General features: G+C 39.5%; 1 protein-coding gene across 3 annotated transcripts in view; it reads right to left on the bottom strand.

Annotated features, from left to right (window-relative positions):
* Positions 1-14416, bottom strand: part of ANKIB1 (ankyrin repeat and IBR domain containing 1) — a 63154-nt gene extending 48738 nt beyond the window's left edge. For all 3 annotated transcript variants that reach the window (XM_035897386.1, XM_035897388.1, XM_035897392.1), the window contains exon 1: positions 14153-14416. In XM_035897386.1, the coding sequence (XP_035753279.1) occupies positions 14153-14340 (188 nt within the window). In that variant the 5' untranslated portion in view covers positions 14341-14416. The remainder of the gene's footprint in view (positions 1-14152) is intronic.
* Between the last annotated feature and the right edge of the window lie 506 nt (positions 14417-14922).

Genomic DNA, 14922 nt, shown 5'->3' with positions numbered 1-14922 from the left:
AGTAACTGTTAGTATAAATTTTTGTCCATAAAACTAAGTTCTTGGGGAAAAAAACAGTAAAACTCTTGTTGTAAGAAGTTATGTATATCCTAATCTAAAATGAATCCTGCCTGCTTGCAAATTCTCTGTTCTTAAACAAATAGGAAGGCACTTTTCTGTATTAACCAAATGATGAAAAGCTCTAGGGTAGATTTAAATCTTATAAAGTGCCATTGCACTGTTTTACTATCGGTTCATAGCACAAAGAATATCCCTACTCAAGTAAGTCTATCACCAAGGTAGATTTTCAACCCCTGCAGCAAGAAGTATCAGCAGATTTTATTTTTTTTCCAAGAGAGAAGTCCAAAAAAAACTCCCTAAAAGGCTATTTCCTTGCCTAAGCTCAACATTTGCCCTTCCGTCAAAGTTACCTGCTAAAAAATTGTCCAACCGTCTCTAAGTATGTTGAAAACTTCAGTAAGAACCATATGCAAATTTTCAAGAGCATTTTTGTGGCATTTGTAAAAAACACTGTTGGGCTTAGGGAAAAAATAGGTTTGATTACTTGTTCTCCTTGCTTGTCACTCAACTTCTGTGTCTCATAAATTGATGTGACAAACACCAGAGCTGCCAAGGGCAACCAGCACCTCACTTTGGGCACATAAATGGGCTTCCAAGTGCCACAGTATTCCCCCTTTTTCTCTCCTTAATCTCTTCCAAAAGTCAAAGGATCAGCTCTTCTGTGTAAGGGGAAGTCAAGCCAATGCTGAAAAACCCAGCTGAACCCATGACTTAAAAAGTTCAGAGAAGATGACTGATGTCCAAAAAAGGGTAAATTAATACATTTGACATCCACAAATTCATTATTCAAAAGGGGACCATTTTTACCATTGGTATTTGGTACATAAGACTCTCACATAGCAGTGCTGTAGACCCCTGCAATTTGGCTCACACCTTCAGAGGTACAAAAAGCTAAATTTTGCCTGGAAATGTACTGATAGGGTGAAAATATGCATTGCCTCTGGGAAATACCACTTAACCACAAGGCAGCCAGACTTTACTCTAGTTGCAGTTTCCAGATTTTGCTTCAAGCTGTAGCTCTTTGAAGAATTCAAATTTGAGGTGACAAAAGCATGAAAAAAGTGTTGAAAAAAGTGGCAAAACAGAAAGGGCTGTAACATTCACACCTACTACTATCTGTATTTGCAGAAAAGCAGCAAGAGACTCAAGATCACAAGGCTGTGAACTTGAATAATAAACAACCGGCACATTCCCTCACTCTGGGAAACTAACCACAAGACAACCATTAATTCAGGTTTTAATAAAATCTTTCATGTCTGGGGCATGAAAACCACAGTCTCTCTCTAAATAAATGCTATCTATTTATAGCTATACGTATGTATACACACATGTGTATATATGTATGTATGCATATAAAAACATATGAAAATGTACCTATGTACAGAAAAATAAAGCCAAAATAAAAACTAGTGTAAAATTAAATTATAAGGGTAGTTCTGACATCTGGAGTCTAAAGCAAGTCTGAATCTGCTCAAAAACTTACTGATTTTTTAATGCAAAGCACTTATGTATACTATATAAACCACACAAATTGCACCATTGCTTTAAGCAGGACAAGTAAGATACTAGAAAAAGGTGAGCTGCAGGAACAAGGTAAACTAATCTGCACAGGGTGCCCTTTCACAACATCCCCTCTGGTCCTTGCATTAGATAGCCCATGTAAGTCCAGCTCGCTATCAAAAAAGTTACACTGCAAACTCCACTGCAGGCATAAACCTAAAGCTCACAGCTTTCCAAGTTAAGAGAGGTATGGGTAAGCCACGAGTTATGAAAACGTACAGAAGAAAGAGCCAAGCCCTGTTACTCAGTAATTTAAAGCTCATATGCAATGAATTAATTCATACAATTATTGAATCATTCAGCTTCCAACACAGTAAGTCAATACTGAAGCATTAAAACCTTGAATAATCATGGTTATTTCATTAACTCAAAGTACTTTTTCCACAAAATGTACTGTAACAAACAACCACAATGCACAAGGAAGCACTTGAAGAAATCTTTTTAGTCATTACTGACAGCTGTATAAAAGTATGAGCCGGTGTAAATAATTTTCTGAAAAGTATTATCAACATCAGAAAATCTGATTGAAAACCACATCTAGTAAAAGTAATTATTGATATTTTTATTCATTATATAGTGCTAGAAAATTCTTTATTAGTAATTGCCATTTCTTCTCTGTTTCATTAATATTCTCCTACAGCCCAGGGATCTCCTGCATGCAGTAAAAACCTGGGCAGGAGACAGTGACTATTTCTATTCTAAGAAAAAGAATCTGCTAACAGATCATTAACCATTTATCAAAGAAAAAACACAAACTATTACCCTGACTTTCTATGAGCCTTAAATTCAATTGGCCCCTTGCCTCAGAACTGTTACTAACACTACCAGAATTCCCATAAAAACTAGTAATATCCTGCCCAAGTAAGGAGCGAGGTTATACCAGTGGTGATTTGAACTAACAGCAAAGGAAGTGTCTGAGAGGCTGTCAGTGATACTGTGTCTCCATGGATGATGGAAGTCTGTGAGGAGCTAATTCTTCCTTCCAAAATTTGAAGTCTTCACAGACATTTTAAGACCGCTTACACCAAGTACTCCACTCTGGCCTCCAATCCTGTATTCTTCCTAAATAGAAATGCCTCCCATTTGTTCCCATTCATATTGACTCCTATCAAGTATGGTACATCTGGCAAAATGGGTTAAATCTCTTTCCTGAGTACTCAAACAATTTCTGCAGATTCTCAGCAAAAACCACCAATTTGAGAACCAAGTCCATACTATGGCACATATGAATCATGTCTTTTACTTGGAGCAATCTAAGGTTCAAATGGAAATCTTTGACTCTGCCAACATATGCTCTTCTGGGCCTGTTTCACTTACGGACTTAATGTAATGCTCAGTACAAAAATACTGCCTAGAACGCAAGAGCTGTCTTTACTCTCTCCTAAACTGGCTCTAAAAAGACTTACAATCTTTTTTACTGTATTGCAGTCATTTCACCTATGTATTCCCCATAGAGACCATTAAAGTGATTAAAGGTAGGCCAGCGCCTGGGTCTGAGTACCAGTTCTGGACTGACTCATGTTAATGTAGCAGCCCATCACCTAAAGACACCTAATGAAAGGTCTTAGACAAATATGCATCAATGAAGAACTCGCTATTCTCTTTACTAAAAAGATGCAAATGGGTTGAAAAGTTTCTTTGGTTTAGCGGTTTTGTGTCAGTGAATATGATTAAGTATGACCTTCTGTAGATAGACATTAATCTTTGCTTGGGACAACACAGAAAAACAAGAGGGACAATGTGCAGGAGTGGCAAAGGGATACAACTGAACTGAGGAGCACAGATCCAAAGATAGCGTATGCTAAAAGCAAGGAATACAAAACTTGGTTAATTCTTACATTTGTTATATGTTGGGCCAAAAAAAATCATGCTTTATATATGGTTCCTATGCCTGTTAGGAGGAACAGCAGCACCAAAACACAGAATTAAACCATTTCTGATGCAGAAAGGTATAAACAACATTCTTAAGTTATCCTTAACCAGAAAACTACTGTATTTATTTACAAGCGACTTGAGCTTGGCCTTCCCTTGGACAGTCAGGAATACTTTTTTCACGATCCCATGCCACTTCCGGCTTTTATTTCAATATTCTGAGTGAGATTTCAAAAGAAAAAGAGCTGAGTGCCAAATTAGAAGTGGCTTCCACTGGAGCTGGCTGCTTACCAGTAGCTTTTGTGACTAAATGTCTTCAATAATGCAAAATCTGTATGATTTCCATCTTTGTCTCTGGCCCTTCTTCTGCATGTTTCTTTACAGCTAAAACCAGCTCTCGAGCTTCGGTGTCATCCTTCCATCCTTCTCTCCAAATCCCTCCTTTGTACACATTTTTTTCTGAAAAGGCTACCCACACAGAATTCTCTTCTCAGATAACTGTGAGACTATTATTTTTAAATTGGTTTCAGACAAATGTCAGATGAAATAATAAGCATGAGACTACTGATGAGCAGGTTCGTCGTCACGATTTAAACACACAGCTTTGTATTTCTGCGCAGGGACCATTATCTACCTATCAGCTTGTAAATCACCTAGCAGTGTATGACATCTAGTGTTGGTATTATTTATATAGCAATAATGATGAAATTACACAGCAAATACTAACAGGCTTGGCATCGTTTCTGTTCTATTTCTTAAAAGCTATGAATGTATTTCAGACATCGTGTCATCTTCCTCTAGCCCTCCCTCCAGAAAAATCCTTTAAATCCGTATGTTGCTTGATCTTTAATGGCACTAATTTTTATCTTCCTTAAATGTCTCAATGAAGTAATTTTATTACATTTAAATTGAAAAAACCTACAAATTTAAAAAAATCAAATCATCTACAGTCTGTATTTTGACCAACAGGAAAACTGGGTTTATATACAATGTCACTGAATATTTTAGCTGGATATTGCATTTAGCTATAAAACTTAATTAATTACTTCTGATAAAATCCCCACTGTTTATCAGAAACTGCAAGTCTCTTAGTCATTATTCCAGTAACTACTGAGCCAACAGATCTCTCTGGCAAGGAAGCCACGTGTGCCTCTAACCCCAGGGTGAAGTTAAGCCATTTGACACAATGATTCAGCAGTTACCAATCAACGGAGCCACAAACTCTACCTGGTAACAAAATTAGTTGAAATAAAGATTCACTTATCCTGGCTGTCAAGGACCAAAGCTGTACTCCTCTACAGCCCAAATATAATTTTACTTCGCCTGTGGTAAAACATTCACAAGGGTTCTACTAAGGAGAACAGACAACACAGAGTAAGAAAACTTTAATAGTGTACTGCGCTAATATGTCTCATCTCACCAGTCACTAACAAAGCCATCTTATTCTGCCGTACCTGATTTCCAAGGAAAGAAAAATAAGAGCAATGCGGGGCATAGATGATGGTTTCAATAAGAGCATTTAAACAGTGCCTAAACATACGCTAGGAAGAGCACTGCAGCCTAAGGATCCCACTGTTCTAAAGGGTGCAGAAAAACCTAGTAGCAAGAAGCAGCAATAACTCAGCACACTCTGCAGCGGCACCTGTAACTGGGGAGCAAGACTGTGTTGTGACCAATGAACTCCATAGGCATCACATATATTCAACCTATCAAGGTTAAAATAACCAGAAATCGGCTAGAAAAAGGCCAGTTTTAAGAGCTGAAAACATAGCAGCTGACTGGCATTTGAGCTTTGCTTGTAGGTCAGACTACTATTAAGCTAAAGCCTACCCACTGTTTTGTATTTTGTGAGGAAGTCATGAGGAGCAACTAGGGAAGCCACCTTTGGAAGCCACACATCTAGTTAGTGAGAACTGCTTTTAAACAAGATTTTGAGCTTTAGAGGAAAAAAACCCAAGGGAGTAAGTCAGGTAAGGGTTTGAGTTTTTCAACCCATCTTAGCTGTACTTCAGAAGACAGTGCCCAACTGGGCTACAGCCTTTGAGAGACCTAGCAAACACTACTGCTGCTACTCCATGTCTGTAGCCACTCCTCTAAGCGTCCCCATTGTTATTCTGTCTTTGGCAGTTTTCCTCCGTAAGGATTCAGCCACAGTATGAACTTGCTCAATTTTAAAGGCTTCCTAATTTTATCATTCCTCCATCCTCTTGACTGCTCTTGAGACTGGGTATCATGCAAATGATGTTATAAACAACTATTTTCTACTATCCAGTCACCTGCTCTGCTACTGAAGTCATGGGCATTTCAATACACTTGGTCCTCTTGCTTCTTTATAAACAGTCCCACAAACCCTGGTCAGAGCATGTTCTTCATATATTACACTCCTACATCAGAGGAAAAACTCCCTTCAGTATTTGATATTTCAAAGCATTTAGTAGGTGACCAGGCCTCATAACCATATAAAATAACTAATCTGAAAAGGGTCTTACGGAACCAAAACCCAGGTATTTTTCTGCAGCTGACAACAGAACATCCAGATTAACACCAGTGCTCACACTTGGATGGATACAAACACTGCACTGATCATCCACCCCAGGCCACAGAAGTGAAACATTTAACACCGTATCACAAGCAGTATCTCCCACAAGTAGCATTCATGGCTGGTATTGTAAAACTGTGAAAGTGTTCAATTTACAGCTTTGCAGGTGCTTACTATTCAGCAGATTTTACACGATTTAGCATATTCTAGGATGAGATTCATCTTCTCAGCTCTGGAGTTCTACAACGAAGACAACTACAGTTGATCCAGTTCATTTAGATTTTCTTTATAATCAATGGGAAGAAACAGGCACTTCTGGCACACAATTAATTTAAAATACTTTAGCGTCAACTTCACAATAATATGAATTGTGCTGTTGCCTTCACTAATTATTCTTACTAGATCTATTACCTAGATTTACACTGACTACAAAGGGAGCCTAGCATGAATAATTCCAATGCAGACATACTTACTTTTGTGAATAAAATTAATCTTAAATAAAATTATACTCTAAATATTCATCTGGGTAATCATTGATAATGAAAAAGAAGCTTGCTTTTTGTTGTTCAAAACTGAATAATCTAGACAATTACATTCTAAAAAATTATTCAGATGAAATATTATATATTGTAATATTCTAAGTTATTAAAACAGGACAGAATTCTTTTGTTGTGTGGAGAAAGGGAAAATAGGTGGATACCTTTAACAGTAAAATCAGAAGTCAAAACATCTTAAAACTACTTTTAGGAAAGAAGCATACGCAACTAATATACCTTCATAAATTTCTTTCCCAAATAAGAAAACTTGGAAAACATGGAAAATTTTGCCTGGAAAACACCAAGCAAATTTAATCTTTGAAAGTTACCATGAAGAACAAAAATAATAATAAAAAAAAAAAAAAGACTCCTCCAGGATTTTTGAACAACCTACAGAAAATGTCCAGCCATTCAATACAAATTTCCTTACATTGGGACCCTGTTGTTTTGGTTAATAATGCCATGTTTTTCCCATTTGCCCTTACTAGACAAAGAGCTGCTACTAACCTTATTTTTCTTTTGCTCACGTTTATTTATTGGAAGTACAGTTAGGAGAGTAATTTAAAAGGGAGAACCAGTCTTACTGGCAAAGCTTTGAATAGATTTTCAGAAACTTGATAAAGAAAAAATGTATTTTGTATATTGTTTCTGAATATCTCAGCATGAATTATTTAGGTCAATTAGGATCTCAAAGTTTAAACATTTACAGAACTCTGCCTCAGTGAAAACAGTGAAGAGTAAACTAGCCTGAAGTAGCTTCTTTTTTATTTGCATCTCCAGAAAAAAAGTAAATCTGAAATTCCTAGCAGCTTCAACCTTAGCAGAAAATAATAGCACTGCTCTAAAGCCAGAAGATCCGCAAAGAAATTAACAGGGTTTTCTCTAATATTTGTCCTTGACATATATTTTTGCAGGACAAAAATTCCCTAACACCCTCTCAACTTGAGAGAAGACATGTTCTGAAAAACACGGCACACATCTCCCTCCAATACACCCAGAACTAATTTTCAACATGACTCCAAAAGGACTAAAACCCAACAAAACCTAACATGGGAAGAGTCAGTCCCAAATGTGTTGTGACCAATGCAACGGTCCCTCTGACATCAACAGATTTTCTGTCGAATTAATCTGATATAACATATTGGTAATCTCAATACACTTTCTTTGACTGGATTACAACTGCCTAGACCAGTCCCTACTGAAACTTCTTGAACAGCCATAAAAACTGCTTAAGGTAAGACAAGACTGTAGCCTACATCCATCTGAAATTCAGACCACCACTATTTTGATCTTCTGTCATTCTACTGCAGTGAAAAATACTTCCCAAATTATAGCAATGAAACAAGAAATACTTCCTATAGCCAGATCCTGGGCACATTTACCAATGTTTCTCTCTGGCTAGCTTAGCTATGCCTTCAATACCAGAGTTCCTTTACTATTATTACTGGTAGGCAAGCATCAAGAATGTTAAAAAAAGCATGTTGGGTTTTTTTTTTTTTTTTTTCAGTTTCAGCATTCACCTCAATTTCCCAAATCTTCTGTAACTGGAAACCTTGGTTTTTCCTGTTCTAGAAAAAAATACCAGCTTCACAAACCTGTCCCGTCTCCCCATTGCCCCATGTTTCTATCACCTCCTCCTCCTCCTCCCCCCTCTTCAGCCCAGGACCAGCAGCAACTGCTAAGAACCATCCATTTTTGGCTTGAACACTCACAAAGAGCTCAGCTGTAGCAGTATGAAGCACATAATGAGGAAAATCTGTCATTGATCCAAAAAGCTTCCCAGCAAAGCTACAAGACTGAAAGTCATGCCACAACTTATATTGCAAAATGACAGGTTATCCAAGATGTTTTTCCTTCCTTTCAGCCACAAGCAGTGTCCTCGTCCTTTCCAGCCACTGCATCTCAGCCACCCTCTGGAAAAGCCTGTTCTCTTGTCATATTTCAGGAATGGTTCACCAACAGCCAGACCCTGGTGAAAAACTTTGCAAATTGATAACAGTTCTTTCAAACATTGCGTCAGATGGTCTCAAAAGTACTTTAGGATTAGGTGAAAAAAGCCCGAGGGCATCGAAGGTGCTTGATCATCTGAAGACTGCATTTTCTAAAGAAAACAAATTTCCTGTGTGCTCTTTCTCTGTAACATTTTTACACCCATTTAGTGAATGAAATTTAAACTATCCTCTTGAATAGCAATCTTCTGTCAAGACCTTCATCCATAGGGAATCATGATAAATGATTATAGCGGAATAAGACCAACTCGTACATTGCACAAAGATCTCAAAATCTGAGTGCTACGTATCTTTTAATTTTTTTTTATGTTTCTGAGCGCAATGTAGTTTTTTTCTCTTAATTCCAGAAGTCTTACCTATCACCCCCTAGAGACTACCTATTTATTAGCTTGTTGTGAACGCAGTCTGAATAGTGACATCAGTACAGTTTCATAACACAGAGATACCATTTCTGAACTAAGGCTGTTAACAAGGCAAACTTCTCTCAGCACTGAGTCTAAGCACCACCAGCAGATGTCTAGAGACAGTAGCAGAAAATCACTGAGTAAATCACACCTGAATTGTTCCTGCAGTATTTACAATACAGTCCAATAAAGAAAATTTGAAATGTTTAGTTCTTTGCTTCCAAGATGGAAAGTGACCTTCTCGTGTCTTCTGGAGAGGTTACAAAACACGTGTTTTCTCTTTGTACCTTTCTGTTTTTAGTAAAAGGCCCCAGACTGTTAGGGGCTGGCAGAGATGGTAGACCAAGGCAGGCAAGGCTGCTGCAGCTCCATGTCCCCGGGTCCAGTCAGTAGAGAGCCTGGGCTGTGTTCCCAAGAGACACACATGCAAACATACGTATGCAATACCTATATACCAGTTGGCCCACACAGATGTACATGGACAGAAACACTGCATTCACATGATCTTAGACACTACCAGTACCTGGCCCCTGGGTCCTCTCGTTTCCAGTTGCCTCAAACAGGCCTCCTGGCTGACCTGTGGACTTATGGCTGCTTTGAAACATGGCTCCCAGGCCACTTATCCTACTCGCTGGCTAGTCCAGCTTGATATTCACTAGCCATTACACATCAATGTATGTACTGGGATACGCAAGCACTCTGGTCTCTCCTGCTGCTGGCACCCCAGGCTCAGGGACCCCTCTATCATGAGGCCCCCCCAATTCAGTTGCTGGTACTTAGACCTCCATACAGAAACATGCGCATAGCAGAGTCCTATCACCCAGGAAAATAATTGGCAATATAGCTTAATGAGAAGATAGGACAGACTGCAGTGATCAGACATGGTCAGACAAACATCATGGTCTGACAAGCCAACTATTTCCATGTAACCAGCCCCTTTTAGCCCCTGCTCTATTGTCCCAAGCATGTTCCTCCCCAAACCACCTTGATCTCTGTGGTGGGTTGACCTTGGCTGACTGCCAGGTGCCCACCCAGCCACCTTCTCACTCCCCCTCCTCAACAGCACAGGGGGAGAAAATATGACAAAAAGACTTATGCGTTGAGATAAGGACAGGGAGATGGCTCACCAATTACTGTCACGGGAAAACCAGACTCAGCTTGGGAAAATTAATCTAATTTATTGCCAGTTAATAACAGAGTAGGATAGTCAGAAAAGCAAAACTGAAAACACTTTTTTGCCATTCTCCCTTCTGCCCAGGCTCAGCTGCACTCCTGACTCTTCTACCTCCTTCCCCACAGAGCAGCGCAGGGGTATGGGGAATGGGAGTTGTGGTCTGTTCATTGTGCTTCATCTCCGCTGCTCCTGCCGCTGTTCCCCTCCTCCAGCATGGGGGCCCACCTATAGGATACAGTCCCTCCAGAGCTGCTCCAGCGCAGGTCCTTTCCACAGGGTACAGTCCTTTGGGAACGGACTGATTCAGCGTGGGTCCCCCATGGGGCCACAGGTCCTGCCAGAAATCCTGCTCCTGTGTGGGGTCCTCTCCAGAGGCCGCAGCTCCTGCCAGGAGCCTGCTCCAGTGTGGGCTTTCCATGGGCTGCAGCCTCCTTTGGGCACACCCAGCTGCTCCAGCGTGGGGTCCTCCCTGGACTGCAGGTGGAGATCTGCTCCACCATGGACCTCCATGGGCTGCAGGGGGACAGCCTGCCCACCATGGACTGCACCAGGGGCTGCAGGGGAATCTCTGCTCCAGCGCCTGGAGCACCTCCTGCCCCTCCTTCTGCCCTGGCCTGGGGGTCTGCAGGGCTGTCTCTCTTACATATTTTTCACTCCTCTCTCACAGCTGCTGCGCAGTGTTTTTTACCCTTTCTTAAATGTGTTATCTCAGAGGTGCCACCAGCATCAGTGATAGGCTCAGCTTTGGCCAGTGGTAGGCTGTTTTGGAGCTGGCTGGAGCTGGTTGTGTCCGGCATGGGGCAGCTCCTGATCTTTTCTCACAGAAGCCACCCCTGCAGCCCCCTGCTACCAAAACCTTGCACACAAACCCAGTACAATCCCCTTCTGTAGACTCCTCCTGACGTGTGTCACAGCTGGGACATGGTGGGGTGGGCTCTCCTGTGACAGCCCTGGAGCAGGGGGCTCCTCCTGCTGCTCATGGGGATGAGCCCTCCATCACGCAACCTCACCCAGACTCTAACTATGTAACCCTACTAACCCGACAGGGAAAAAGAGGTCGCTGTCAGGTATGGGGAGCTGTTGAGCACTGTGTAATAACTTCAGGCAACTTCAGGCAGCGCTTTGAAAGTTCTTGTTTGTGCTAATTAGCTGTGACCAGCAATTTTTGGTTTTTAAACATTAAATGCTCTGCTAAGACAAACTGATCTGTCAGGTAAACATTATTTAGGGCTGCAGACCAAACAAAAGTTATATATTAACTGAATGCCTAACTATTTTCTATTTTTTATTTCAACATTTCTAATATATGAAAGCTTTCTCTGATACTCATGAAAAACTATCACAGAAACAATACTAGTATTTTAACGTACTCTTGCTGAATCTTGTGGAAAGAAATTAACAGCAAATTTTCAAAATTTAACAGCCTGATTATATACTAAATCCAGTTTCTGAGCTGTAAATGCTGGATGAAAGGCGCAGCAGCCAGATGATGCGGACACCTGCTGTAAAACAACTGCGCAGTTCAAAATAGTTGAGAAAGTTTTGTTGGCTTAAGTTTCTGCCAGTAGACTTCACACTGGATTACACAAAGTTTGTCCAGGTCAAGAGTTTTGCTTCATGACCCTTTCACCCCCTCTCCAGTTTCTCCTTTCCTCACTTCTGAGATGGCTATACCAGGATGTCCCCAGCTCCCTTTCGCTGCAGCCTCAGTGCCTGTGCTTTCACCGCGTTGTTGGACCCTCACCACCAGCCATGCGTCTGGCAACAGCGAGTGTGCCCCTTTGCCTCGGTATTTGGTAACAGCATTGCCAGATAGCTTACTTCCGAACATCCCAGAAGATCTCTCTCCGTATATTCTGTTATGAAAAGGTGTACTGACAACCGCATCGCACTACTCTTTCAAGAAAATTTCACACAGCAAATTGTAAAACACAGGTCGGTTCATATCTACCTACGAATATCAGCCTATAAAGAAAAACTGAATGATAAGGTACATATAAGTAACATCTAGAGTTTGAATTACAAGTTAGTGTAGCTACAGATTCCCAAATATTTGAATTGTTTAATAAGAGAGAAATATAAAATATTACAGTATTTTGGATAGCTCATAATTGTACATATCTCTCAAAATACAGATTTAAATTAATTTATTTTTAGCTACTGTACTTCAGTAAATTGAAGGATTCGTTTTATTATTCAATTCATTTAATCTCTGTCATATCCAGGACTTCCGGTATCGAAAGGAACAGGCACACTCTAAGTCTGATATTTATTCACTCTTACTACTTTGTTTAAATAAAAAGGCTACATTTTTGTACAGCATGTCTTAGAGAGGACTTCTGAACAAAGCCCTTAGAAAAGACAGCAGAAAAGTTAATAGTGAAAAAACCTCAGCAAATTACTCCTAGCAACAGCGACAATTCTAACAGTCCAGGTATTCAGAGGCAGACTCTAGCAAATAGCACCTTCACTATATTTACTGGAAAAACTGTATTGCAAATCTTGGACTCAAACTAGAAAAAAAGAATGATTCTTTTGATCATTTGCTTGCAACGTGTGCAAAATAAAACTGAGTTGTCCTGTGAGATTTAGATGCTAAAGGTCTCATGCAGTAGTAAAATGTCATTTCTAAATTACCTTTTTTTTTAACACAAAGCAATTATTTGAGATCTCATCATAATGGTGCAACAGGAATTAACTAATGGACTGCTCAGAAGTCAGTAATTATGACTCCATTTCTTTCCATATGTGGAAACAATTTCATGTGTCCTTGTTTCAATGAAGCTGGACTTTCTTAAGCGCTATTTTCATGACAGAAATAACCTGAAAATCCCAGACAAAAAAAACACCACACAGAAAACGTAAACAAAACCTGGATGCTATTTTAAATTAAGTTTAGTTAAATTTTTCTTATAATTCAAGAATCAGAAATGGGGGAAGGTTTGGGGATGTTAAGAAACAAACAAACAAACAGATTCAGTGATGAAATGAAAACATCAATTAAAATAGAAATATAGAATACATGGAGCAGAAGAGAAAAAATATTTGGCAAAAATCAGGACAAATGAGAAGTTATAAAGTATAAAGAACTGTTAGGTGAATCTGAAACACTGAGGAAAAATTTATGGCAGGAGGCCAGATAGCCAGTAAAGTTACAGCATGTGAGGGACAAAACAAACCTTACAAATACCACAGGCCCATCAGTAGATATAAACAGAGGTGAACAATAATACAGTTCAGTATATATTTCCGTTCTGTTTCCTAAAATAAGGAAGAGGATATTTATGAAGGTCTAACTTACTACCTACTGAAAAGAGGTTTAGCAATGTCTACTCAGTACTAGCTTCATGAAATACTAGACCAGAACAGCTTGTACCTGTGATGTCTGGATATGGAGAAGATGTTAATCTTTAATTGATCTTAGAGCACTGACAAGAACACAGACTAATGGAAGTAGCTAACATTAGGGATTGCTGTACGTGTTGACTGTGGCAATAATAAACTTACACATTATCAAGATATTAATGTTCATTGTTATGATCCAAAATGAAAAATAAAAGCTGCATGAATAACACAAGAATAAACATATATTGCGCTATCTGGAAGTAGACACAATCAGCATGGTATCTGTTAGATATGGCTTTACAAACAGATTATTTTAAGACAGGAAAATCAGTCACTATTTTCAAAGAACTGTGGTATAGGAGTCTTCAGGAAGCAAGCTAAAACTGTCCAAGACTCATGTTACAAGGAAGGAACAAAGATACTAAAAATAAAATTAGAAACTGTTATACTAGTCTGTGACTATAGACTAATTTGCATGTTTTCTATTACTACTTGAACATGTTACAAATTCTGTGTCTGCAACACACATGTACATGTGCACATATATGTGTACATATTTGTGCACGCACATAAGGTATTCATAACCTAGATGACAGTCTTTCATTTCTTAGGTCAGTTATTCACACCCAAGCAATACTTTAAATCATACTCACGCCAGTATACGGCTCATTCCATGCCTAGCAGCATAATGGAGCGGAGTATTGTGCTGGTACGTTTCTCCATAAGAAGTATTTGGGTCAAGAGTTTCTTTTAGTTGAGGGTTGCTCTCATAGATTTGGCAGGCCAGGTTTTCATCTCCATTTATAAGAGCTTTGCGGAATTTGGTGGTTGTATTTCCCATGTTGCTATCCTAGCTATCAATGGCACTTTTTCCTTTCCCCTTCATCCACTTGTTGTACGGTACTGTAACATGCTTCACAGCCTAAAAAGACAAACAATATTTCAGTTATTCTGTAAAACACTCTTGCCTAGAATTCACCCGGAGCTACAGCACTGTAAGCAGGCATGTGAAGAAGTATATAGGGCCTGTAAACTCTACTCATGAACTGCTGAAGTCCTTCTAGGTAAATACACACAAATTCCCAATTCTTCACAGATAATTTCCCTGATAAACTGTGCCATCTCCCTGCACAAATATTTTCACTACCCATATTTTTTGAACATACTGAAAAAAAATTACCAATATCCACCTGTATTAGAAGATGTATACTGAATTTCATAGAATCATTTGGTTGGAAAAGACCTTTAAGATCATTGAGTCCAACCATACCTGTCCACTGCCAAACCAGGTCTCTAAGCACCTCATCCATCCGTCTTTTAAATACCTCCAGGGATGGGGTACCCCGTTCCAGTGCCTGATAACCCTTCCAGTGAAGAAATTTTTCCCAGTATCTAATCTAAACCTCCCCTGGCACAACTTGAG

Source organism: Egretta garzetta, unplaced genomic scaffold, assembly GCF_000687185.1.
Source record: "Egretta garzetta isolate BGI_Z169 unplaced genomic scaffold, ASM68718v1 scaffold30, whole genome shotgun sequence".
NCBI classification, from domain to species: Eukaryota; Metazoa; Chordata; class Aves; order Pelecaniformes; family Ardeidae; genus Egretta; species Egretta garzetta.
This window is presented reverse-complemented; position numbering and strand designations above follow the sequence as displayed.